Genomic DNA, 24,737 nt, shown 5'->3' with positions numbered 1-24,737 from the left:
AGGGTATGGAATGTACCACCTGGAAGTGTGGTGCGGGCAAGTTCAATTGAGGTATTCAAGCAGGAATGGGATGGTTCAGGAATATGGGGAAAGGACAGGCGATTAGCACGAGGGAATAGAATCAGTGCAGGCATGATGGATTGACTGTCCTCCTCCTGCAGTGTAACAATCCTGTTACTCTGTGAACTGCATGCAACTTCCAAAGTGCAGTGACTCTGGATTCAAGCTCTGGATTAATACAAAGAACAAAATACTTCAGATGTAGAAAATATAAAATAAAAATACAAAACTCTGCAAACTCACAGCAGGTCAGGTCGTATCTGTGGTGAATGAAACATTATGAATAATATCTTACATTTAAAATTGCGAGTGCAAATGCAGGGTTGATTACATGAAATCATTTATATAAATGATTTGGATATAAATGTAGGAGATATGGTCACTAAGTTTGCAGATAACACCAGAATTGGAGGGGTTGTGGACAGGGAAGGTTATCTCACTGTACAGCGGGATCTTCATCAGATGCGCCAGTGGGCTGAGGAGTGGCAGGTGGAGTTTAATTTAGATAAATGCGAGGTGCTGCATTTTGGAAAGGCAAATCAGAGCAGGATTCATACACTCAATGGTAAGATCTTGGGGAGTGTTGCTGAACAAAGAGACCTTGGAGTACAGGTTCATAGCTCCTTAAAAGTGGAATCGCAGGTACATAGGATAGTGAATAAGGCGTCTAATAGGCTTGCCTTTATTGGTCAGTGCATTGTGTATAGGAATTGGGAAGTCATGTTGCGGCTATACAGGACGTTGGTTTGGCCACTTTTGGAATATTGCATGCAATTCTGGTCTCCCTTCCATAGGAAGCATGTTCTGAAACTAGAAAGGGGTCAGAAAAGATTTACAAGGATAGACCCATAGAGATGTACAGCATGGAAACAGACCCTTCGGTCTAGCTCGTCCATGCCGACCAGATATCCTAGCCTAATCAAGTCCCATTTGCCAGTATTTGCCCATATCCCGCGAAATCATTCCTCTTCATATACCTATCCAAATGCTTTTAAATGTTGTAATTGTACCAGCCTCCACCACATCCTCTAGCAGCTCATTCCATACACGTACCACCCTGTGCGTGAAAAAGTTGTCCCTTTGGCCCCTTTTAAATCCTTTCCCTCTCACACTAAGTTGATGCCCTTGAGTTCTGGACTCTCCCGACCCCAGGGAAAATACTTTATGCATTTATCCTATCTATGCCCCTCATGATTTTATAAACCTCTATAAGGTCACCCCCCAGCCTCCGACACTCCAGGGAAAACAGCCCCAGCCTATTCAGCCTCTCCCTATAGCTCAGATCCCCCAACCTTGGCAACATCTTTGTAAATCTCTTTTGAACTCCTTCAAGTTCCACAACATCTTTCCAATAGGAAAGAGACCAGAATTGCACGCAATATTCCAACAGTGGCCTAACCAATGTCCTGTACAGCTGCAACATGACCTCTCAACTCCTGTACACAATACTCTGACCAATAAAGGAAAGCATACCAAACACCTTCTTCACTATCCTATCTATCTGTGACTCCACTTTCAAGTAGTTATGAACCTGCACTCCAAGGTCTCTTTGTTCAGCAACACTCCCCATGACCTTACAATTAAGTGTATAAGTCCTGCTCTGATTTGCCTTTCCAAAATGCAGCACCTCACATTTATCTGAATTAAACTCCATCTGCCTCTCCTCAGCCCATTGGCCCATCTGGTCCAGATCCTGTTGTAATCTGAGGTAACCCTCTTCACTGTCCACTAGACCTCCAATTTTGGCGTAATTTACAAACATACTAACTGTACCTCCTATGTTCACATCCAAATCATTTATATAAATGACGAAAAGCAGTGGACCCAGCACCAATCCTTGTGGCACAACACTGGCCATAGGCCTCCAGTCTGAAAAGCAACCCTCAACCACCACTTTCTGTCAACAAAGAACAAAGGAAATTACAGCACAGGAACAGTCCCTTCGGCCCTCCAAGCCTGCACCAATCCAGATCCTCTATCTAAACCTGTTGCCTATTTTCTAAGGATCTGTATCCCTCTACTCCCTGTCCATTCATGTATCTGTCTAGATACATCTTAAATGACGCTATCATGCCCGCCTCTACCACTTTCGCTGGCAACGTGTTCTAAGCACCCACACCCTCTGCGTAAAGAACTTTCCACGCATATCCCCTGAAACTTTCCCCTCTCACTTTGAACTCGTGATCCCCAGTAATTGAGTCCCCCACTCTGGGAAAAAGCTTCTTGCTATCCACCCTGTCTATATCTGTCATGATTTTGTAGACCTCTGTCTTTCTAATGAAAATAATCCTCACCTACACATGCTCTCTTCATAGCTCGTGCCCTCCATACCAGGCAACATCCTGGTGAATTTCCTCTGCACCCTCTCCAAAGCATCGACATCCTTTTGGTAATGTGGCGACCAGAACTGTACACAGTATTCCAAACGTGGCCGAACCATAATCCTATACAACTGTAACATGACTTGCCAACACTTATACTCAATACCCCGCCTGATGAAGGAAAGCATGCCGTACGCCTCTTGACCACTCTATTGACCTGCGTTGCCACCTTCAGGGAACAATGGACCTGAACACCAAGATCTCTCTGCATTTCAAGTTTCCCCAGGGCTTTTCCATTTACTGTATAATTCTCTATTGAATTGAATCTTCAAAAATGTATCACCTCGATTTTGCCGGGATTAAACTCCATCTGTCATTTCTCGGCCTGACTCGCCAATCTAACTATATTCTGCTGTATTCTCTGGCAGTTCCCTTCACTATCTGCTACTCCACCAGTCATCTGCAAACTTGCTAATCAGACCACCTATAGCTTCTTCCAGATCATTTATATATATCATAAACAAAATGGTCGCAGCACGGATCCCTGTGGAACACCATTGGTGACAGTTCTCCATTGTGAGAAACTCCCTTCCATTACTCTCTGTCTCCTGTTGCCCAGCCAGTTCTCTACCCACCTAGCTAGTACACCCTGGACCCTAAGTGACTTCTCTTTCTCCATCTGCCTACCATGAGGGACCTTATCAAATGCCTTTCTGAAGTCCATGTATATGACATCTAAAGCCCTTCCCTCATCTATCAACTTTGCCACTTTCTCAAAGAATTCTGTTAAATTGGTAAGGCATGATCTTCCCTGCACAAAACCATGTTGCCTATCACTGATAAGCACATTTTCTTCCAAATGTAAACAGATCCTATCACTCAGTATCTTCTCCAGCAGCTTCCCTACCAGGCTCACCGATCTATAATTACCTGGATTTCCTCTGCTACCCTTCTTGATCAAGGTGACAACATTAGCAATTCTCCAGTCCTCCAGGCCCTCATCCGTGTTCAAGGATGCTGCAAAGATATCTCTTAAGGCCCCAGTATTTCCTCTCTTGCTTCCCTCAGTAACCTGGGATAGATCCCATCCAGACCTGGGGATTTGTCCACCTTGATGTCTTTTAGAATACCCAACATTTCCTCCCTCCTTACCAAACATGTATCCCTAACCTCAACGTCCATCATTAGGGTGGCACAGTGGCTCAGTGGTTAGCACTGCTGCCTCACAGCGCCAGGGACCCCAGTTCAATTCCTGCCTCCGGCAATTGACTTGTGGTGTTTGCATATTTTTCCCATGTCTGCGTGGGTTTCCTCTGGGTGCTCCAGTTTCCTCCCACAGACCAAGGGTGTGCAGGTCAGGTGAATTGGCCATGCTAAATGCTAGTGTTAGGTGCATTAGTCGGAAGGGAAACGGGTCTGGGTGAGTTGCTCTTCAGAGGGTCAGTGTGGACTTGTTCAGCTGAAGGGCCTGTTTCCACACTGTAGGAAATCTAATCTAAAAAAAGTCCCTCTCCTCGGTGAATACTAATGCAAAGTACTCGTTAAGAATCTCACCCATTTTCTCTGACATAATGTTCCTCCTTTGTGCCAATCCTTTTTCTAGTTACCCTCTTGCTCCTTATATATGAATAAAAGGCTTTGGGATTTTCCTTATTCCTGTTTGCTAAAGACATTTCATGACCCCTTTTAGCCCCCTTAATTCCTTGTTTCAGATTGGTCCTACATTCCCGATATTCTTCCAAAGCTTCTCTTAGACCTTATGTATGCTTCCTTTTTCCTCTTTGCAAGTCTCACAATTTTACCTGTCATCCATGGTTCCCTAATCTTGCCCTTTCTATCCCTCATTTTCACAGGAACAGGTCTGCCCTGCATTCTAATCAACCTCTCTTTAAAAGCCTCCCACATATCAAATGTGGATTTGCCTTCAAACAGCTGCTCCCAATCCACAATCCCCAGCTCCTGCCCAATTTTGGTATGGTTGGCCTTCCCCCAGTTGGCCTTCCTGTAGAACCACTCTCATTTTTGTCCATGAGTATTCTAAAACTTACAGAATTGCGATCACTATTCCCAAAGTAATTCCCTACTGAAACTTCAACCACCTGGCCGGGCTCACTCCCAACACCAGGTCCAGGATGGACCCCTCCTGACTTGGACTATTTACAATCTGCTCTAGAAAACCCTCCTAGATGCTCCTTACAAATTCTGCTCCATCTAGGCCTCTAACACCAAGTGAATCCCAGTCAATGTTGGGAAAATTAAAATCTCCTATCATCACCACAGCCTGTTGCTCCTACATCTGTCCATAATCTGTTTACATATTTGTACCTCTATCTCAAGCTCACTGTCAGGAGGCTTAGAGTACAGCTCCAACTTTGTCACCACACCTGTCCTATTTCTGCGCTCTGCCCATATTGCCCGTTTTACCTTCCTCTCTATCCCACCTGAAGCATCGATATCCTGGGATATTTAGTTGCCAATCATGCCCTTCCCCCAACCAAGTCTCAGTAATAGTAATAACATCATACTCCCAGGTACAAATCCAAGCCCTAACCTCCCTTACCTACTACATTTCTCACATTAAAACAAATGCACCTCAGACCATCTGTCCCTCCGTGTTCATCATCTGCTCCCTACCTACTCTTCCCCTTAGTCACGCTGACTCCATTATCTAGTTCCTTACAGGCTTTAGTTACTACCTCCTTACCGTCCACTAACCTCCTCATTTGGTTCCCAGCCCCCTGCCACATTAGTTTAAACCCTCCCCAACAACGTTAGCAAAAGCACCCCTAGACATTGGTTCCAGTCCTGCCCAGGTATAGACCATCCAATTTGTAATAGTCCCGCCTCCCCCAGAACTGGTCCCAATCTCCCAAAAATCTGAAGCCCTCCCTCCTGCACCATCCCTCAAGTCACATTCATCCTGCCGATTCTCGCATTCCTACTCTGACGAGCACGTGGCACTGATAGCAATCTGGAGATTACTACCTCGGAAGTCCTACTTTTTATCTTGGCTCCTAACACCCTAAATTCTATTTGTAGGACCTCATCCCATTTATTACTGATATAATTGTTGCCTATATGCACCACAACAGCTGGCTGGTCACCCTCTCCTTTCAGAATGGTCTGCAGCCGATCGGAGACATCCCTGACCCATACACCTGGGGGTCAGTTTCTGTCTTGTACAGTCCTATGACTCTAATCGAGAGAGAGACAGATAGTGAGAAAGGTAACATTGAGCAAGCTATGAGCCAGACGGGGAGATTTCAATAGACACTGGGAGAGATAAAGAGAGCATGAGAAAGAGAGAATGAGACAAACAGATTTAAAACTGTATCTAAAATTGAATGGTTAAGAGCTAAAACCAAACTAATTTCTCCAAACTATGTTATTACTTAATAGTGAAACAGAAACTCAGCTCTAGTTCCTCATGCTGAAGGATGTCATAATGTGGTTTAAAGTTCAAAATAAATATGGAAAATCCACTTACTCTTCACACTCATTTTCTAGAACAGATAAATTATGTGCTGAATTAGTATGAGTAAGAGTTTCTATAAATATTTATAAGAGAAAAGAGTTTGTGTTGTTCTTATAGAATGTGAATATGGAGAATGAATAATGGAAAACAAAGATGCAGCAGTTCAATTGAACAGTTATTTTGCATCAATCTTCACTAATGAGAAACAAGTAACATCCCAGAAATAATTCTGAGGGGATGGAAGAGGTGGAGAATGGAGGGAATGGAGGAGAGTGAGGAAATCAAGAAAATGACATTCACTAATCAACGTGCACTGAGTGAACCATTAGAACTGCAAGTTGACAAATCTCCAGATCCCGATAGATAGCATCCTCATGTCTTAAAGAAGTGACTGGTGAGATAGAGTTATAGAGTCATAAGACGTACAGCATGGAAACAGACCCTTGTCGACCAGATATCCCAACCCAATCTAGTCCCACCTGCCAGCACCCGGCCCATATCCCTCTAAACCCTTCCTGTTCATATACCCATCCAGATGCCTTTTAAATGTTGCAATTGTACTCAATCAACACTTGGTTTTAATTTGTGAGGATGCCTTAGATTCTAGGAAAGTGCCATTAGACTGGAAAACATGTAACTCCTTCATCCCAAAAGGCAGAGGGACAAAAGCAGAAAGACACAGTCCATTAATAATGCTGCTCACAACATGGTCTGCTCTACAATGGGGAAACAAAGCACAGACTGAGTAACCACTTCGCAGAACATCTACATTCTCTCTGCAAAAGCGATCCTGAGCTTCCAGTTACCTGCCACTTCAACATCCCACCCTGTTCCCTGGCCAACATCTGTCTCAGCCTGCTACAGTGCTCCAGTGAGGCTCAGCACAAGTTGGAGGAACAGCACCTCATTTTCTGCTTGGGGACCCAGCAGCCCTCTGGAGTCAATATCAAGTTCAATAACTTTAGAGCCTGAAGCCTTGTCCTTACCCCATCCCCCATACACCAGGCCTTGTCATCACACGGGCTGCTACCACAGACAATCCATTGTCAGCCACTAATGCTCTCCATTAGCAGCTATTCATTCTCCCTGACTGACCTTTACCCAATCCTTTGTCTGTCCTACTGTTTGTCCCAGTCATTGGGCTCCATCCCCATCTATCGCTTACCCCCTCCCCTCCCTCTCACCCCATCTTCTGTATAAGTATCAACATTTTCCTTGCAACATCTTCCAGCTCAGCACTATCCTCATGACCTGTCCTACCTGCCAAACTCCCTTTCCACCTATCCACTCCACCCTCCCCTCTGACCTATCACCTTCATCCTCCCCTCCATTTACCTATTGTAAGCTTAGCTATCTTCTCCCCAGCCCCAGGCCCCTCTCATTTATCTCTCCACCCTGGAGGCTTCCTGCCTCTATTCCTGATGAAACGTCGCTTGTCCTGCTCCTCTTATGCTGCCTGTCCTGCTGTGCTTTTCCAGCACTACCCTGATCTAAACTCTGGTTTCCAGCATCTGCAGTCCTTACTTTTGCCTATTTTCCTCACTACAATCAGTTCCGAAGAAGGGTCACTGGATGTTCACTCTGCTTTCTCTCCACAGATGCTCCCACACCTGCTGAGATTTTCCAGCAATTTTTGTTTTTGTTTTTGCTTCTGATTTCCAGCACTTGCAGTTCTTTTGGGTTTTTTTTGGCTGTTATTAACATTTGTCAAGGGGAAAATGTTGGAAGTGTTATTAAAGACACTTCAGCAGGGCATTTAGAAATTTCAATGTATTCTGGCAGAGTCAACGTGATGTTCTGAAAGAGAAAATCATGACTGACTAATTTGTTGGAGATCTTTGAGTTCTCGGAATAAAGGAGAGCCAGTGGACAGATAAAGTGCCACATCAAAGGTTACTGTGGAAAACCGAAGGAAGGCAACATGTAATCAGTGATATACCACAGTGCTGCAGCCTCAATCTTTCACAATTTATATAAATTATTTGAATGAGGGAAATGTTTTATGTTTTATCATTGCACAAAGATAGGGAGCAAAGTAAGTTGTGAAGAGGGCAGAACGAGGCTACAAAGGGACATAGCCAGACAAAGTGAGTGGGCAAAGATGTGGCAAATGGAGTATAATGATTGAATGGCGGAGTGGACTCGATGGGCCGAATGGCCTTACTTCCACTCCTATGTCTTCTGGTCTTATAATGGGGGAAAATATCACATTTTCATTTTCAGTGACTTGCCAACCAATCAGCATTGACCTCTCATGCTGCATAAGTGTTGGTTTCCCCCTGAATTAGTAACCTTGCAAATTGTCTCGACGGATGCAAGACTAAATGCTTCATCAAGATACACCTTTATCAGCAATACTCAAGTCCTGACCTATCAAACGACTACTGCATTGCTATCCTTATTGAAGGAAGAATACAGCACACGTGTGGCATGGTGGCTCAGCGGTTAGCACTGCTGTGTCACAGTGCGAGGGACCAGGGTTAATTCCACCCTTGGACGACAGTCTGTGTGGAGTGTGCACGTTCTCTGTGTCTACGAGGGTTTCCTCTCAGTACTCCAGTTTCCTCGCACAGTTCAAACCTGTGCAGGTTAAGTGGATTGACCATGGGAAATATGGGGTGGGTCTGGGTGGGATGCTCCTCAGAGGGTCAGTGTGGACTTGATGGGCCGAATGGCCTGCTTTCACACGGGATTCAATGGTTCTATAAATGCCTTGAAAGCAGTTCAGAGAAGATTTCCTAGACTAATCCCTGGAATGGGTGGATTGTATGGACAGCTGGGTTTGTATTTGCTGAGGTTTACAAAGGTCAGAGGTGACTTTGATTAGATCATTGAAGATCCCGACAGAGTATTATATGGAGAGGACGTTACCTCTTATGGAGAATACAGAACTTGTGATCACTGTTTGAAAATCATCCATTCAAAATCTTGGTTTTCAATACGGTAATCTGGAACCAGTGGTCTACTAGAGGGATCAGTCCTAGAGCTGCAAATATTTACAATAAATATGAGTGACATGGATGAGAAAAGTGAATAGGTAGGAAGCGGAGCAAGTCGTGAGGATGACACAAAGAGTCATAAAACGGACAGAGACAACTTCAGTGAGTCATCAAAAACTTGACAGATGGAATATAATGTGGGGAAATGTGAGTTTATGCACTTTGCAGGAAGAACAGAAGAGCCAAATATTATTTATACAGAGAAAGGCTGCAGAAAGCTGCAATACAGCAGAATATGGGACATCTCATTCATGAATCACAAAAAGCTAGCATTCAAATTTAGCAGGCAATAACGAAGGCAAATGGAATATAAGCTTATATTGCAAAGGGAATGGAGTATAAAAGTAGGGAGATTTTGCTAAAAATATCCAAGACACCAGTCATAGCCCAGCTGGAATAGGCTACGGAGAACAGCTTTACTCTGTTTATCACAGGGACAGGCACAAGGACGTTATAGGCAGCACGGAGAAACATTGCCCGGCCGATCCCAGCTCCAGAGGACAGCGTGACTAATCTTAGGAGTTTAGGAAAATCTACTGAAACACACAAAATTCTTTGGGAACTTGACTGGGTAGAGGCAGGGAGGGCGTGTCTCCTTATGGAAAAGTCCCGGACCATGGGCATAATCTCAGAAAAAGGGGTCACACATTTAAGACCAAGATGAGGAAGAATCCCTTCTTTCAGAGAGGGATGAATCTGATGAATTCTTTACTGCAGAGGGTTGTCAAGACTGGGTTATTAAGTTTATTCAAGGTTGGGATAGACAGAGTTTCAATCAGTCAGGGTACCAAGGGTTCTGGGGAAAAAGTAGGAAAATGGAGTTGAGGATTATCAGGTCAGCTGTGATCTCATTAAATGGCAGACTGAATGCAATGGGATGAATGGTCTGCATCTGCTCCAATGTCTTATGATCTTCTAGGTTGTGGAAGAGTGGGGCCTAAGTGCAATTCAGAAGGGTGAACAGTCAGAAAGGTTCAGTTCCAGTGACACCACTTCATTTCTTATTCACTTCAGGTATCATTTCATGTTGCAAACACATTCAACCTTCCTGCACCAGGTGAGATACGGTAGTAGGAATGTAAAGTTAAGTTCCCTCAACTTTGTCCCAAAGCCAATCACACTCTTCCTTGCTTTAGTGTCAGTTTCCTGTCATTCTCTCTCAGCTCTGGCTCTGGGGACATGGATAAAACTGCCCCAAACCCACTGCAAATAAACATCCAGCAAACATTCACAGATCGTCAACTCCATCAAACTAGGCAGGAATGAGCAAACATTGTGCAAATATGTCTCTATAACATCGCAGAGGTCTGTGTACCAACCCATTGTACAACCCCATCGACAACAGCCTCAGCTCCAGGTTTACATGGACTACCAGCTTTGATCTGCTCCCAACATCAACAAGTCTCAAAATGGACAACATTTCCCAAGAAATACAAGGACAGCATTTGCAAAACAAAATGAAAACAGGCTGGGGTTTGGCAGTTTGGCCAGTAGGTATCCACACAACCAGAAGTCAGCTATTCCTTGTTCTGAACATCCCCTTTATAACTAGGTGAGATAACTATTTCTTGTAATGTTTTTGTGAATAATCAATGCATCAACAAGTCCAAAAGTTCTTATTTCTTCAGGAAAACCATTGTATCTTTGAGTGGGATACAGGCCAGTGGCAGTTTGAGATAAAAGACTCAAGGTCAGAGCCGCTCACAGATCCTTACTGTAAGAGGCTCCAGTCAAATGAAGGAGATTGTTTCAGTGTTACTTATTACAATTTGCTTCATTGCAATTGTCAAAACTTCCACCCTGGTCTGAAAATGAGATTGTCTGATTATCACCACATTACTGCTGGTGGGACATGCATAAAATGGTTTCAATATAATTCATGGAGATTAGATTTGATTAGATTGGATTGGATTACTTACAGTGTGGAAACAGGCCCTTCAGCCCACACCAACCTCCGAAGCGCAACCCACCCAGACCCCTACATTTAATGTTTCAACAATTCTATAAATACAACCTATTTGTTGAAAGAGGTGAAGGGCTGTTGAACAAATCAAAGCCTCAGCTTTCAGTGTTAATGCTCTGAAACATGAAGAAGCCAGTGTAAAGCCTCCCTTCATTGAACACACCAACATACAGCTTACCATTAAACTGCCTGTGGAAGGATTTTCCTAACGCAGAGTTACACACGCTGCAGAAAGCAAATTATCAACTGATAAGGAGGTCTATTTGCCAAGGTCAAAGCTTGGTCAGCTTTATAATTGATTTGCTTTTTTGCGCTGAAACTGATTGCAGAGTGTCTGACTCCGGGCCCGGTGAGCAGACAGTAACATTCACGGCAGAATTACACACTTCAACCAGATATTCCAACAGCTCGAGAAAAACAACAGCTGAAAGATGAACACGAACCCCTCTGGTCTGTTGACAATCAGACAAAAAGATCAGTACAGATCCCACAGAAAGGAGCCATACAAAGACCAACAAAGCGCTTATAAAAGCAGTTAATAACGATTATGAAAAGAAACTTGCAAGGGACGTGAAAGACAATAGGTAAAGATTTTATAGTTATATAAAGGGTGGCACAGTGGCTCAGTGGTTAGCACTGCTGCCGCACAGTAACAGGGACCCTCGTTCGATTCCAGACTCGGGCAACTATCTGTGTGGAGTTTGCACATTCTCCCCGTGTCTGTGTGGGTTTCCTCCGGGTGCTCCGGTTTCCTCCCACAATCCAAAGATGCGCAGGTCAGGTGAATTGGTCATTCTAAACTGTCCATAGTGTTTAGTGATGTGTAGATTAGGTGCATTAGTCAGGGAAATGTAAAGCAAGAGGGGAATGGGTCTGGATGGGATACTCTTCAGAGGGTCGACATGGATTTCTTGGGCTGAAGGGCCTGTTTCCACACTATAAGGATTGTATGATCCTATGAAAGGGGAAGTGGCTGGTTAAGGCTACTGTTGACCCACTGAAGGTCTCGAGTGAGGATATTGTCAATGACCACAGGGAAATGCTAAATGATTATTTTGCTTCAGTGTTCACAGCAGGAAAGGAGGAGAGCTGAATGGGAAAAAAAACAGAGAATCAGGGACAGGGTCAAAATAAAATTAGTTTATCCAAATAATCAATAATGGGGAAATTAATGGAACTAAAGACTGACAAAAGAGTGGCTGCTTTCCATCTGTGAGTGTTAAAGGAGTTAGGAAAGTACATTGCTGATGCCTGAATCACAGTCTTTCAGGTTTCCCTGGATTGAGCAGATGTATGTCTGGATTTCCTCATTACTTTGCCCCTTGTAGAAGGGTTACAGAGGGAACCCAGGGACTTACAGAGGATTAGCCTAACGTCTGTGATGGAGAAGATGTTGGAGTCTTCAGTCAAGGATAGGGTAACTGATCACTTAAAAAAAAATTCAGTTAATCAGAAAGAACCAGCCTAGATTCATGAAGGATAGGTTATTTCTGACAAACCTTAACGTTGTTTTGAAGAAGTGACAAAGATAGTGGTCAGGGGTAAGTCAATGGATGTTTATATGGACTTCCAAAAGGCTTTTGACAAAGTTTTGTACAAGAGCCTGTTACCTAAGGTGGAGGCCCACTGAATTGAGGGCACATTACTGACAGAGATAGAAAACTGGTTGAGTGGCAGCCAACAGAGATTTGGAATAATGGGTAAGTAATCAAATCGGAAGGAAGTGACTAGTGGTGTCCCACAGGAATCTGTGTTGGGGATTCATTTATTCACAATATTCATTAACAACTTGGATAATGACATTAACACTCAAATATCCAAATGTGCTGACAACGCACAACTGGGCAGCATTAAGGACAGCATAAACTACACCAGGATATTGATAGTTTAGGTAAATGGGCAAAGCTGTGGCAGATATATTTTAATATAAACAAGTGTAAGGTTATCTATTTTGAACTGAAAAAGGTGGATCAGGGTGTCTTCAAAAGGCACAAAGTTAAATACGGCGAGATTTGAGGGTCAGGAACCTAGCTCTTTCAATGCCATGAACTGGTGCAGAAAACAGTCAGGAAGGCTAATGGAATGCTAGCCTCGATATGGAAAGGGCTGGGGCATTAGAATGTAGACATTATGCTTCAGTTATACAAAACCCCAGCTCGGCCTCACTTACAGTACTGCGAGCTGATCTGTTCACCACACCTTGGGAAGGATGGTCTGGCCCCAGGGGAGTTCAGTACAGGTTTACAAGGAGGATACTGGGGCTTCAGGGGTAGGTTATGAGGAGAGATAACATAAATTATTGTTTCAGCTAGAAGTTAGAAAGTTAATGTTTGATCTGATTGAAATCTTCAAGGTATTAACAGGAAACGACAAGGCAGATAAAGCTAAATTATTTCCACTGGTTTGAGATTCTAAACGAGGGGCATAAGGGCCAGGACATTCAGGAGAGATGTTAGGAAGCAATTCTACACACAAAGGATGGGTGAGGTTTGGAACTCTTGTCCTCAAATGGCAATGGAAGGTGGGCTTCCATTTTAAATCTGAGCTCGATAAACTTTTGTTAAGCAATGATAGCAAGGAAAATGGGTCAAAGGCAGGTCTACAGAGACAGGTCACAAGTCAGCCAGACTCAAGGGGCTGAATTGCCTCCTCCTGTCCCACGTTGGTGTTTTGGCATGCAGGAACTGATAACAGGCGAGTCAGCATTGAGCACTGTAAGGAAACTGACAATTCCTAAAGACAGAATGAAACATTAACATTTCACATATCTTCAATGATAATCATCCTCTCTGCTGTCCTTGCCTCAGGGAAAGACTGCACGAGTGACAAACATTAGTGTTTCATTCTGCTTATCGGAGCAGCCACAGAATATGCTGAGGAAACTCAGCAGGTCAGGAACAGAATTAACATTTCAAGCCCAGCATGACACCGTTTCAGAACATATTCATTCTGTTTCTCCCTCCACAGATGCCACCAGACCTGAGTTACAGAGTCACAGAGTCAAGATTAGAGTAATGCTGGAAAAGTACAGCAGGTCAGGCAGCATCTGAGAAGCAGGAAAATCGATGTTTTGGGCAAAAGCCCTTCATCAGGAATTCCTGGCAACATCCTTGCAAATCTTTTCTGAACCCTTTTAAATTTCACAACATCCATCCGATAGGAAGGAGACCAGAATTACACACAATATTCCAACAGTGGCCTAACCAATGTCCTGTACAGCCAGAATATGATCTCACAATTCCTGTACACAATACTCTGACCAATAAAGGAAAGCATACCAAATGCTTTCTTCACTATCCTATCTACCTGCGACTCCACTTTCAAGGAGCTATGAACCTGCACTCCAAGGTCTCTTTGTTCAGCAACACTCCCTAGGACCTTACCATTAAGTGTATAAGTCCTGCTAAGATTTGCTTTCCCAAAATGCAGAACCTTGCATTTATCTGAATTAAACTCCATCTGCCACTTCTCAGCCCATTGGCCCATCTGGTCCAGATCCTGTTGTAACCTGAGGTAACCCTCTTTCCACTACACCTCCAATTTTGGTGTCATCTGCAAACTTACTAACTGTACCTCTTATGCTCGCATCCAAATCATTTATGTAAATGACGAAACATAGAGGACCCAGCACCGATCCTTGTGGCACTCCACTGGTCACAGGCCTCCAGTCTGAAAAACAACCCTCCACCACCACCCTCTGCCTGCTACCTTTGAGTCAGTTCTGTATCCAAATGACTAGTTCTCCCTGTATTCCATGAGACCTAACCTTGTTAACACCTTACTGAAGTCCATGTAGATCATGCCCACTGCTCTGCCCTCACCAATCCTCTTTGTTACTTTTTCAAAAACCTCAATCAAATTTGTGAGACCTGATTTCTCCCCGTTTCAGATTTCCAGCATTTACAACATTGAGCTTTCGTTGTTGAGGCTGCCATTCCCATTACAGCCCTGAATAAAACACAAATAAATTCATCATCTGAGGGACACTGGATTGAATCAGAAGTGGATCTTTAAAACATCCTTTCAACCCCCACCCCAGCTTACAGTCCAGTGACTGCTATAAGGACAAATGTTTCAGTAATCTCGGGACATTTACACGTCTTGGGGTGAACCCGTGTGGTTACCATCAGGTTTCTGTTTGGGTGGGATCAGTCAGTGGAGCCTGTGCTCAGCCCATGTTGTCACTGGGACCACACACACAAACATACACACGCACGCACACACACGCGCGCACACAAAAACATACACATGCACACACACATAAATACACACACACATATTTCCACACACACACGCGCACAGAGACATACGCGCACACACATATACACACAGAGACACACACACATATATCCAGACACACACACAGAGACACACACACACACACAAGTACACAGACACACACACACACATATATCCAGACACACACACAGAGACACACACACACACACACACAAGTACACAGACACACACACACACATATACACAGACACACACACATATATACAGGCACACACTCACATATACACACGCACACACTCACATATACACACACAGACACACACAGAGACACATGTACACACACATATACACAGACACACACACACATTCTGTCTTGAAGGATAGATCTCCCACAGCCAGGGAAGTAACTGTCTACCTCAGGTTTTCAGGACAGGGTCCATTTGGAAACACAGTGTCCAGGAATCTGCAGACCTAGATCATTCACCAGACTGTAAGCAGAGGGGGAGGGGGGCGGGGGACAGTGGGGGTGGGGAGGGTGAAGGAATGTTTTAAATTCCACTTCTGATTCAATCCACTGTCCCTCAGATGGTGAACTTACTCGTGTTTTATGCATAACATGGTCAAGAATTCCAGCTCCACAAACCACTTGCAGATGATTACAGAGCGACTTTGCCAAGAGCTGGGCCTCAGCAGCCCCACCCTTGTCCAGAAATCACTTCAAATTTCGGGTCAATCCCTGGAACTGAAACGTGTGCACCACAAGCGTGTAGTCTGCCTGGAGCTCCCGAAAGCAGTCAGCCATCATTGCCAGTGGCCACACATTACTCCTTTACATCATTTCACACAACTAACAGACATGGTCCCCACGCCACAACAACTCATGGAGACGTGAACTGGCACTGAGCCAGCTACAGTGAAGAACATCAGACTGGACCCAAGCTTTATGCTCGGTTATCTGATCTCCCTCAGACTGGGGCTGGTTAGATGAAGAGAGCTGTCTCTGGCTGCAGCATGCTGTGGCTGAGGGAGATGAGGCATAAAATATCAGCTCGAGTTCCCAATGCTGATCACTCGCAGTGACCTCTTCCTGTGGAGCTGGGGTCAGCTGAAGGCCTGGCTTCCATTGGATTGTCAGCTCACAGGTCCCCACTGTTACTCGTGACAGATATGTTACTGGGTGGGGTCATGGAGAGATGCCAGAACCTTTGAACTCTGACCCAGAGGAGGGGGAGGGAAAGAAATAAAAACTGCAGAGTCCTTTCTTTGTGCTCCTTATGCTGGAAAACTCAGTGATATTTAATCGATCCTCTTCCACAAACTCTCTTTCTCACATGCAGTGGGCATGAGAAGGGGTGAGGGAGAGAAAAGGAATACCATTAGGGATGGGTATTAAACCCTCACCTGGAATTGATACTCACACCCCAAGAATGAATAATAAGAATAAAATTCCTTCAATAATCCAATTTAAACACAAGCTTCAATCCTTGAAACAGATCACAGAATCCCTGCAATGTGGAAGCAGGCCGTTCGGCCCATCGAGTCCATAACTGACCCTCCGAAGAGCATCCATCCATTACAAGCCCCAACACCACTCCCCCAATCCCGACCCCATCCCCTGCATTTCCCACTGCTAACACCACCCTAACATTTCACAATCCACACAATGCCCAGTTTGAGAACATGTTCTGGGAAGGAAAAGGGATAACAGATTTCCCATTCTGTTCTGGTTATCTGGGAATTCGGTGGGGGGGGGGGGGGGGGGGGAGAGAGGTGTTAGTGAGGGATTGGGAGCTCATGGTCCAAGGAATGACAGGATCAATAAGAAGCCCCTCACCTTCTTGAAGAGACGGACGGAGTCATCACTGACTTGGGCAAAGCGTGGGATGATGTTGTTGAGATAGATATCGCTCAGTGTGGTGTGATCCTTGCTCTCTCTCCGCACCTGGTTCAGCAGCAAGTACCAACAGTTCACCGGAGACAGAATGTTCTGGTCCTTCCTGCACAACCAAACACGTCAGAGGAAACCGTTAAAGGAGATGGGTAAAGAACACGTGGGTATCCAGCACACCACTCTTAGGCATGTACACCACCACACCCTCCTCTCCACCCCACACACCCTCCCTCGTATATTAAACACACCCTTCCCCCACACATCCCTGATCCCCTTCCCCACCCCCACACCACCCATTCCTCTCCTCACAACACACCCCTACAACATCCACAGGATCTGCAGGAGTGTGAAATGACTTTGAACTGCAATGATACTAGAGTCAACAGAATGATTAAAAATCTGACATCAGTAAGGTAAAAGGTTCCAGTTGAGAATGGGCATGTGAGAGAGAGAGTTCTCAGACACCAGAGAGTGTGCTGTGTACAGCAGAGTGCTAAATCATAGAATTCCTACAGTGTGGAAGCAGGCCATTCAGTCCATCAAAGAAATTCCCACCCAGACCCAACCCCTACCCTGCATTTCCCACAGGAAATCCACCCTGGAGTCTATGGGCAGTTGAGTATGGACAATCCACCTGGCCTGCACTTCGTTTGGACTGTAGGAGGAAACTCACGGGGAGAATGTGCAAACTCTACACATACAGTCACCTGAGGGCAGAATCGAACCCAGGTCCCTGGTGCTGTGAGGCAGTAGTGCTAACCACTGAGCCACCGTGTAGTCTTAATGAATAGGAAGGAGTAAACAGCCTCAGGGACAGTGTATGTGAAGATACCCACAGCCCAGTGGTGCCCGAGGTCAGCACCCAATCTGCAGGGAGCAAGCTTGAATAATTAATGCGCCTGATAGAGCAGATCCCACAGACGCACAGGAGTCTTCAAAACAAGCAGAGACAGAGGTCAAGAGATGGAGGGGTTTCGGGGGTGAATTCCAGTGGGTTTGGGGTTTAGACAGCTTGAGGTTAAGCAGCCAATAGGCGCTGTACTGAGCCTCAGCACTGCCTGCTGGGAAGAGGTAACGTAACAAGCCAGATTACATCCTCTTAATCACTGTCCACTGACTCCAAACTGGAAAACACCCTCCAGATCAGATCAGCTTCAGATGTGGGATCAGGGTCAGATACTTCACCACTCTCGGCTACTTCTGTGCGTGAACAATAACTGCACAGGCAAAGTACCAAAATGTCTCAACACACAAGTTTGCTTTCAGCAAAGCTAAACTATTTTTTAAATAAAATCCAAAAACATTAATGCTGATTTCTCTCTAAGGATGCCAGACCTGCTGAGCTTTTCCAGCAAATGTCTGTTTAACACCTATTCTGCATCTCATTCTCTCCTTTGATAACAATACTAACACCCCTTCAGTCTTTTGCTCTGGACATCCTCACCATCTGTTCCACTCACTCCTCCTTCCGTTTGTCAAAACAGAAATACTGACATTTTCTAGCTCTATTCAGTTCTGAAGAGGAGACACTGGTCACTCAAGTGTCTTTCTCCATAGCCGCTACTCATCCTGCTGCGGTTCTCTAACTCCTTCCATTTTTATTGCAGATTTCCATATTCTGCAGTATTTTACTTCCATTAAAGCACCAGCTGGAATGATAACTCGGGAGTCAACATCTTGAAATCAGGAGAAAAAAACAAGAAACTTGCATTTGCTAAGACTCCAGTCAAAGGGTGGCCGAGTCTCCAGGATTGACCTGGAGTCCTCACAAGTGAAGCCAACACTCAAAGATGTTGCTGAGGCCATTCTGATTGGGTGCAGGGAGTTGAGGTCATAAGGTAATAGAGTTGGGTGACTAATGGCCGAAAGATGGGACAGTTAGGGGCAAGAAGTCATTAGATGAAGTCTCCAGGAATAAATTCACCCAGACTCAGCAACTCCACAGCGAATGGTGAAAGGGTTAGCATTTTAGTTCAAGGCCACCAGATCTCAGAAAGAGACGAATGTGAGAATAAGTAGGACAGACCTGTTCGATTCTGTTTTCTAATTCTAAATAGCCACAAGACAGGGATGATCTGAGCATTGACACTCTGGTGAGACCATTAATCCTCACACTTGGAGATCAGAGACTCACCACAGACATGCCCAGTCACACCATGTGCACGTCAAGTGTCAGCTTATGTTTAATGAGTTCTCACCCCAAACCCAACAAACCCCAGGGCCACACCTTCAGCACGGTACCCACACCTTCAGCACGGTACTGACGGAGTGCCACAGTGACAGAAGTACCTGTTTTCAAAGGAGACAATAAAGCAAGGCACATCAGACTGCTTCAGAGATTGAGAGTGATCCCATGATGCTAACTGGAAAACAGCAAGGCGTATTCCCCTGTGACATGACCAATATGTATCCCTCATGTCAGTAAAACAGAATATCTGGGCTTTTTGTGGGATCTTGCTGTGCACAAATGGGCTGCTGAGCTTCTTTAATTACAACTGAGGCCACATTTCAAAATATTTAATTGGCTGTAGAGCCCAGAGAATATTGATGCAGCCTCACATCCCAGGGACCATTCTAACGAGCCTTCACTGTATGCTCCATTAATGGTGTAACCTTCCTTAAATAGAGGCTGACCCTTAAACACTGAGACTGAAGGAGTGGTCACATCAAACCCCTGCACTATTTTAGCCAGACCTATTTATTGTTGTACTCCAATCTCCTTGCAATAGAGGCCTAACATGCCATTTTCCTTTCACATTGTTTACTGTACTGGCATGCTCAGTTTTCTTCTTACTTGTATTGAATTCACCCAAGTCTTTCTGAACATCAATGTTTATAGTTTCACATCTTTTAAAAAATATTATGCTTCTCCAAGTGTTGCACAATATTGTACTGTCTTGTTACAAGCTCAATAGTTTCATGTGTGTCTCATGTCGTCCTTCATTACGTTCCAATTTGCGACACAGCGCCTCACACCTCAGTCGGATATGTCTTCTGTTTCTTTACTGTCCCAATTGTCACTCACTTTAAGAACAGCAGAACTAAGGGCAGAAGGAGGTTGTACAAGCTCTTCTGAGCCTGTTTTACTACTCAATAGGATCATGATGGAGTCGAGAGTGTGGTGTTGGAAAAACACAGCAGGTCAGGCTGCATCCGAGGAGCAGGAGAATCGACATTTTGGGCAAAAGCCCTTGCTTCCTGATGAAGGGCTTTTGCCCGAAACGTCGATTCTCCTGCTCCTCAGATGCTGCCTGACCTGCTGTGTTTGTCCAGCGCCACACTCGCGACTCTAATCTCCAACATCTGCAGTTCTCACTTTCTCCTAGGATCACGGCAGATCTCACCTTGCCCTCAACTCCACTTTCCATAACCCTCCACCCCGCTACTAATTAAACATTTGTCTATCTCCTCCATAAACTTACTGAATGTCCCAGCATCCACCGCACTCCGGGGAAGTGAATTCCACAGATTCCTGCCTTTTTCAGAGAAGTACTTCCTCCACGTCCGTTTTAAATCTGCCATACCTTATCCGAAAACTTTGATCTCTAGATTATGTTCGAGACTGCCCCACAAGGGGAAATGTTTTTCTACGTTGACTTTGTCAATTTCCTTTAGCATCTTATAGAACATAGAACAATACAGTGCAGTACAGGCCCTTTGGCCCTCGATGTTGCGCCGGCCCAAGCCACCTAACCTACACTAGCCCAATATCCTCCATATGCCTATCCAATGCCCAGAATAGGCCTCAATTAAATCTCCCCTTATTTTTCTAAACTCCAGAGAGTACAGGCGTAAACTGATCCATCTCTCTTCATAAGACAAACCTTTTATCTCTGAAACCAATCTAGTGAACACTCTTTGAACTGTCTCCAATATTTACGAGGCAAAAGTGAGGACTGCAAATGCTGGAGATTAGAGTCGAGAGCATGGTGCTGGAAAAGCACAGCAGGTCAGGCAGCATCCAAGGAATTGGGCCGGGTCAGTGGTGGAATCAGGGCCCGGTCAGTGGTGGGATCAGGGCCAGTGGTGGAATTGGGCCGGGTCAGTGGTGGAATCAGGGCCTGGTCAGTGGTGGAATCAGACCAGGTCAGTGGTGGGATCGGGCCCGGTCAGTGGTGGGATCGGGGCCGGTCAGCATGGATTTACAAACGGGAAATCATATTTAGAGTCATAGAGATATACAGCATGGAAACAGACCCTTTGGTCCAACCCGTCCATGGCCACCAGTTATCCCAACCTAATCTAGTCCCACCTGCCAGCACCCGGCCCATATCCCTCCAAACCCTTCCTATTCATATACCCATCCAAATGCCTTTTAAATGTTGCAATTGTACCAGCCTCCACCACATCCTCTGGCAGCTCATTCCATACACGTACCACTCTCTGCGTGAAAAAGTTGCCTCTTAGGTTTCTTATATATCTTTCCCCTCTCACCCTAAATCTATGCCCTCTAGTTTACGACTCCCCCACCACGGGGAAAGTACCTTGTCTATTTATCCTATCCATGCCCCTCATAATTTTATAAACCTCTACAAGGTCACCCCTCAGCCTCCGACGCTCCAGAGAAAACAGCCCCAGCCTGTTCAGCCTCTCCCTGTAGCTCAGATCCTCCGACCCTGGCAACATCCTTGTAAATCTCTTCTGAACCCTTTCAAGTTTCACAACATCTTTCCGATAGGAAGGAGACCAGAATTGCACGCAATATTCCAGCAGTGGCCTAACTGACTCCTGTACAAGTGCAAAATGACGTCCCAACTCCTGTACTCAATACTCTATTAAAAAATCTAAGGATGTAACTAGTGGATTGATTAGATTAGATTAGACTTACAGCGTGGAAACAGGCCCTTCGGCCCAACAAGTCCACACCGACCCGCCGAAGCGCAACCCACCCATACCCCTACATTTACCCCTTACCTAACACTACGGGCAATTTAGCTTGGCCAATTCACCTGACCCGCACATCTTTGGACTGTGGGAGGAAACCCGAGCACACGGAGGAAACCCACGCAGACACGGGGAGAACGTGCAAACTCCACACAGTCAGTCGCCTGAGTCGGGAATTGAACCCGGGTCTACAGGTGCTGTGAGGCAGCAGTGCTAACCACTGTGCCACCGTGCCGCCCATTGATCACAGGAGCCAATGGATGTTGTGTATTTGAATGTTCAGAAGCACCATGTAAGAGATTAACGCGTAAATCTAGAGCATATGGGATTGGGGATGGTGGATTGACATCAATAAAAAATTGGTTGGCAGAATGGGAACAAAGAGTAGGAATCATTGGGTCTTTTTCTAAATAACAAAAAGTGGCTACCAGCTCATCTCAATGTATATTCATGGTTTAGATGAGGGAACTAAATGTAGTATCTCAAAATATTTACAGATGACACAGATTGCGTGGGAGGGTGAGCTGTGAGGAGGATGCAGAGATGCTGCAGTGTGATTTGGATAGGCTGAGGAAGTGGGCATCTGCATGGACGGTGTACAATGCGGAGAAATGTGAGGTAATCAACTTTTGTAGCAAAAAGAAGCACAAACATTATCATTTGAATGGCGGTAAATTGTGAAAGGAGAGGGTTCAATGAGAGCTGGATGTCCTTGTACAGCAGTCGCTGGAAGTTAGTGTGCGGGTGAAGGTGGTGAAAAACGGCAAACTGTATATTGGCCTTGGCAGCAAAAAGGACTCGAGAATAGGAACAGGGATGTCTTGTTGCAAGTGTAGAGGGCCTTGGTGAGACCACAGCTGGAGTGCTGAGGACAGTTGTGGTCTCCTTACCTGAGGAAGGATGTTCTGGCGATTGAAGGAGAGCAGCGATGGTTTCCCAGACTGATCCCTGGGATGGCAGGACTAACATATGAGGAGAGATTGTTAGTTAGGATTGTACTCACTGGAGTTGGTGGGAGGAGGGGTCTCATTGAACTCTACAAAATTCTAACAGGATTAAATAGATGAGATACAGGAAGGATGTTGCTGATGGTAGAAGAGTCCTGAATGAGGAGTCATAGTTTAAGGATAAAGGGTAAACCTTTCAAGACTGAGACAAAAAGAAATGTCCTCACTCAGAGAGTGGTGAGTCTGTGTGGAAATCACTACGACAGAGAGTGGTTAAAGCCAAAATATTATGTGTTCTGAATGAGGTAGAAATAGCTGTTGTGGCTAAAGGGATCAAGGGATATGGGGGGAGGGCAGGTTTCGTGCATTGAGCTTGATGATCAGCCATGACCCAATGGGTGGCAGTGCGGGCTCAATGGGTCAAATGGCCTACTCCTGCTTCTATGTTTTCCTGCCCTTCCATTGGTTTAGAATCTCTTACATTTCAAGCTCTCTTTCCTATTCTGATGAAAGGTTGTTACCCCGAAGCATTAAGTGTTTCTCAACACAGATGCTGCCCAACTTACTGAGTATTACAGAAAGATCTTACATTTATGCAGCACCTTTCACCATCTCAAGACATCCAATGTGCTTTGCAGGCAGGGAAGTACGGTTATCCCTCAATTAGATTAGATTACTTACAATGTGGAAACAGGCCCACCCCGACCCTCTGCAGAGCAACCCATCAAGACCCATACCCCTACATTTACCCCTTCACTTAACATTATGGGCAAATTCCCATGACCAATTCCCCTGACCTGCACATCTTTGGACTGTGGGAGGAAACCGGAGCACCCGGAGGAAGTCCACGCAGACACGGGGAGAATGTGCAAACTCCACACAGTCAGTCGCCTGAGTCGGGAATTGAACCCGGGTCTCTGGCGCTGAGAGGCAGCAGTGCTAACCACTGAGCCACCGTGCCACTCACTTAGCTGGAATCCTACAAAATGGCATTCCTGGAGAAGTTACTTTCACCCAAGAAACCGTGAAGGTTGGGTTGTTACATTTCTGGGAGACAGTGAGCTGTGCAGATGCTGGAGATCAGAGTTGAGAATGTGGTGCTGGAAAAGCACAGCTGGTCAGGCAGCATCTGAGGAGCAGGAAACTCAATGTTTCAGGCAGGAGCCCTTCATTAGGAATGAGGCCGGGAGGCTCAGGGGTGGAGAGATCATCTTCTGCCTCAGGACCCTTCAATCCCAGGGCATCAATGTGATATTTCTGACCTATAATTTTGAAGCTAAAAATATATTGCTATCTTGAATCTGATTGGTCTAAAAGTGTGGATTAGAGTGGTGCTGGAAAAGCACAGCAGTTCAGGCAGCATCCGAGGAGCAGGAAAATCGACGTTTCGGGCAAAAGCCTCTTCATCAGGAATATAGGCAGAGAGCCTGAAGGGTGGAGAGATAAATGAGAGGAGGGTGGGGGTGGGGAGAAAGTAGCATACAGTACAATAGGTGAGTGGGGGTGGGGATGAGCTGCAGGGCAGAGGAAATGACCTGGGAGTTGCAGTGGGAGAGGGACTCCCTGAGATTCTTGTAGAGAGAGGGGGAAAACTTCTTCAAGACAGGCATCCTCGCAAGAGGACTCGCAGTAGGGTTAAAATCAACGAGGTAAAAACAAAGTTAAAAATCACACAACACCAGGTTATAGTCCAACAGGTTTAATTGGAAGCACACTCGCTTTCGGAGCATCGCTCCTTCATCAGGTGATTGTGAAGGGCTCGATCGTAACACAGAATTTATAGCAAAAATTTGCAGTGTGATGTAACTGAAATTATACATAGAACAGACAATCAATTTTTCAATGTATAATTTCAGTTACATCACACTGCAAATGTTTGCTATAAATTCTGTGTTACGATCGAGCCCTCCACAATCACCTGATGAAGGAGCGTCGCTCCGAAAGCTAGTGTGCTTCTA

At 45.2% G+C, this 24,737-nt stretch overlaps 1 protein-coding gene across 3 annotated transcripts in view; it reads right to left on the bottom strand.

The window, feature by feature from the left end:
• Positions 1-24,737, bottom strand: part of srgap2 (SLIT-ROBO Rho GTPase activating protein 2) — a 230,400-nt gene that overhangs the window by 85,005 nt on the left and 120,658 nt on the right. For all 3 annotated transcript variants that reach the window (XM_060845267.1, XM_060845268.1, XM_060845269.1), the window contains one exon: positions 16,892-17,054. In XM_060845267.1, the coding sequence (XP_060701250.1) occupies positions 16,892-17,054 (163 nt within the window). The remainder of the gene's footprint in view (positions 1-16,891; positions 17,055-24,737) is intronic.

The sequence above is a fragment of the Hemiscyllium ocellatum genome, chromosome 26 (genome assembly GCF_020745735.1).
Source record: "Hemiscyllium ocellatum isolate sHemOce1 chromosome 26, sHemOce1.pat.X.cur, whole genome shotgun sequence".
Taxonomy (NCBI): domain Eukaryota; kingdom Metazoa; phylum Chordata; class Chondrichthyes; order Orectolobiformes; family Hemiscylliidae; genus Hemiscyllium; species Hemiscyllium ocellatum.
The sequence above is the reverse complement of the archived record's forward strand: the minus strand, read 5'-3'. Positions and strand labels throughout refer to the sequence as shown.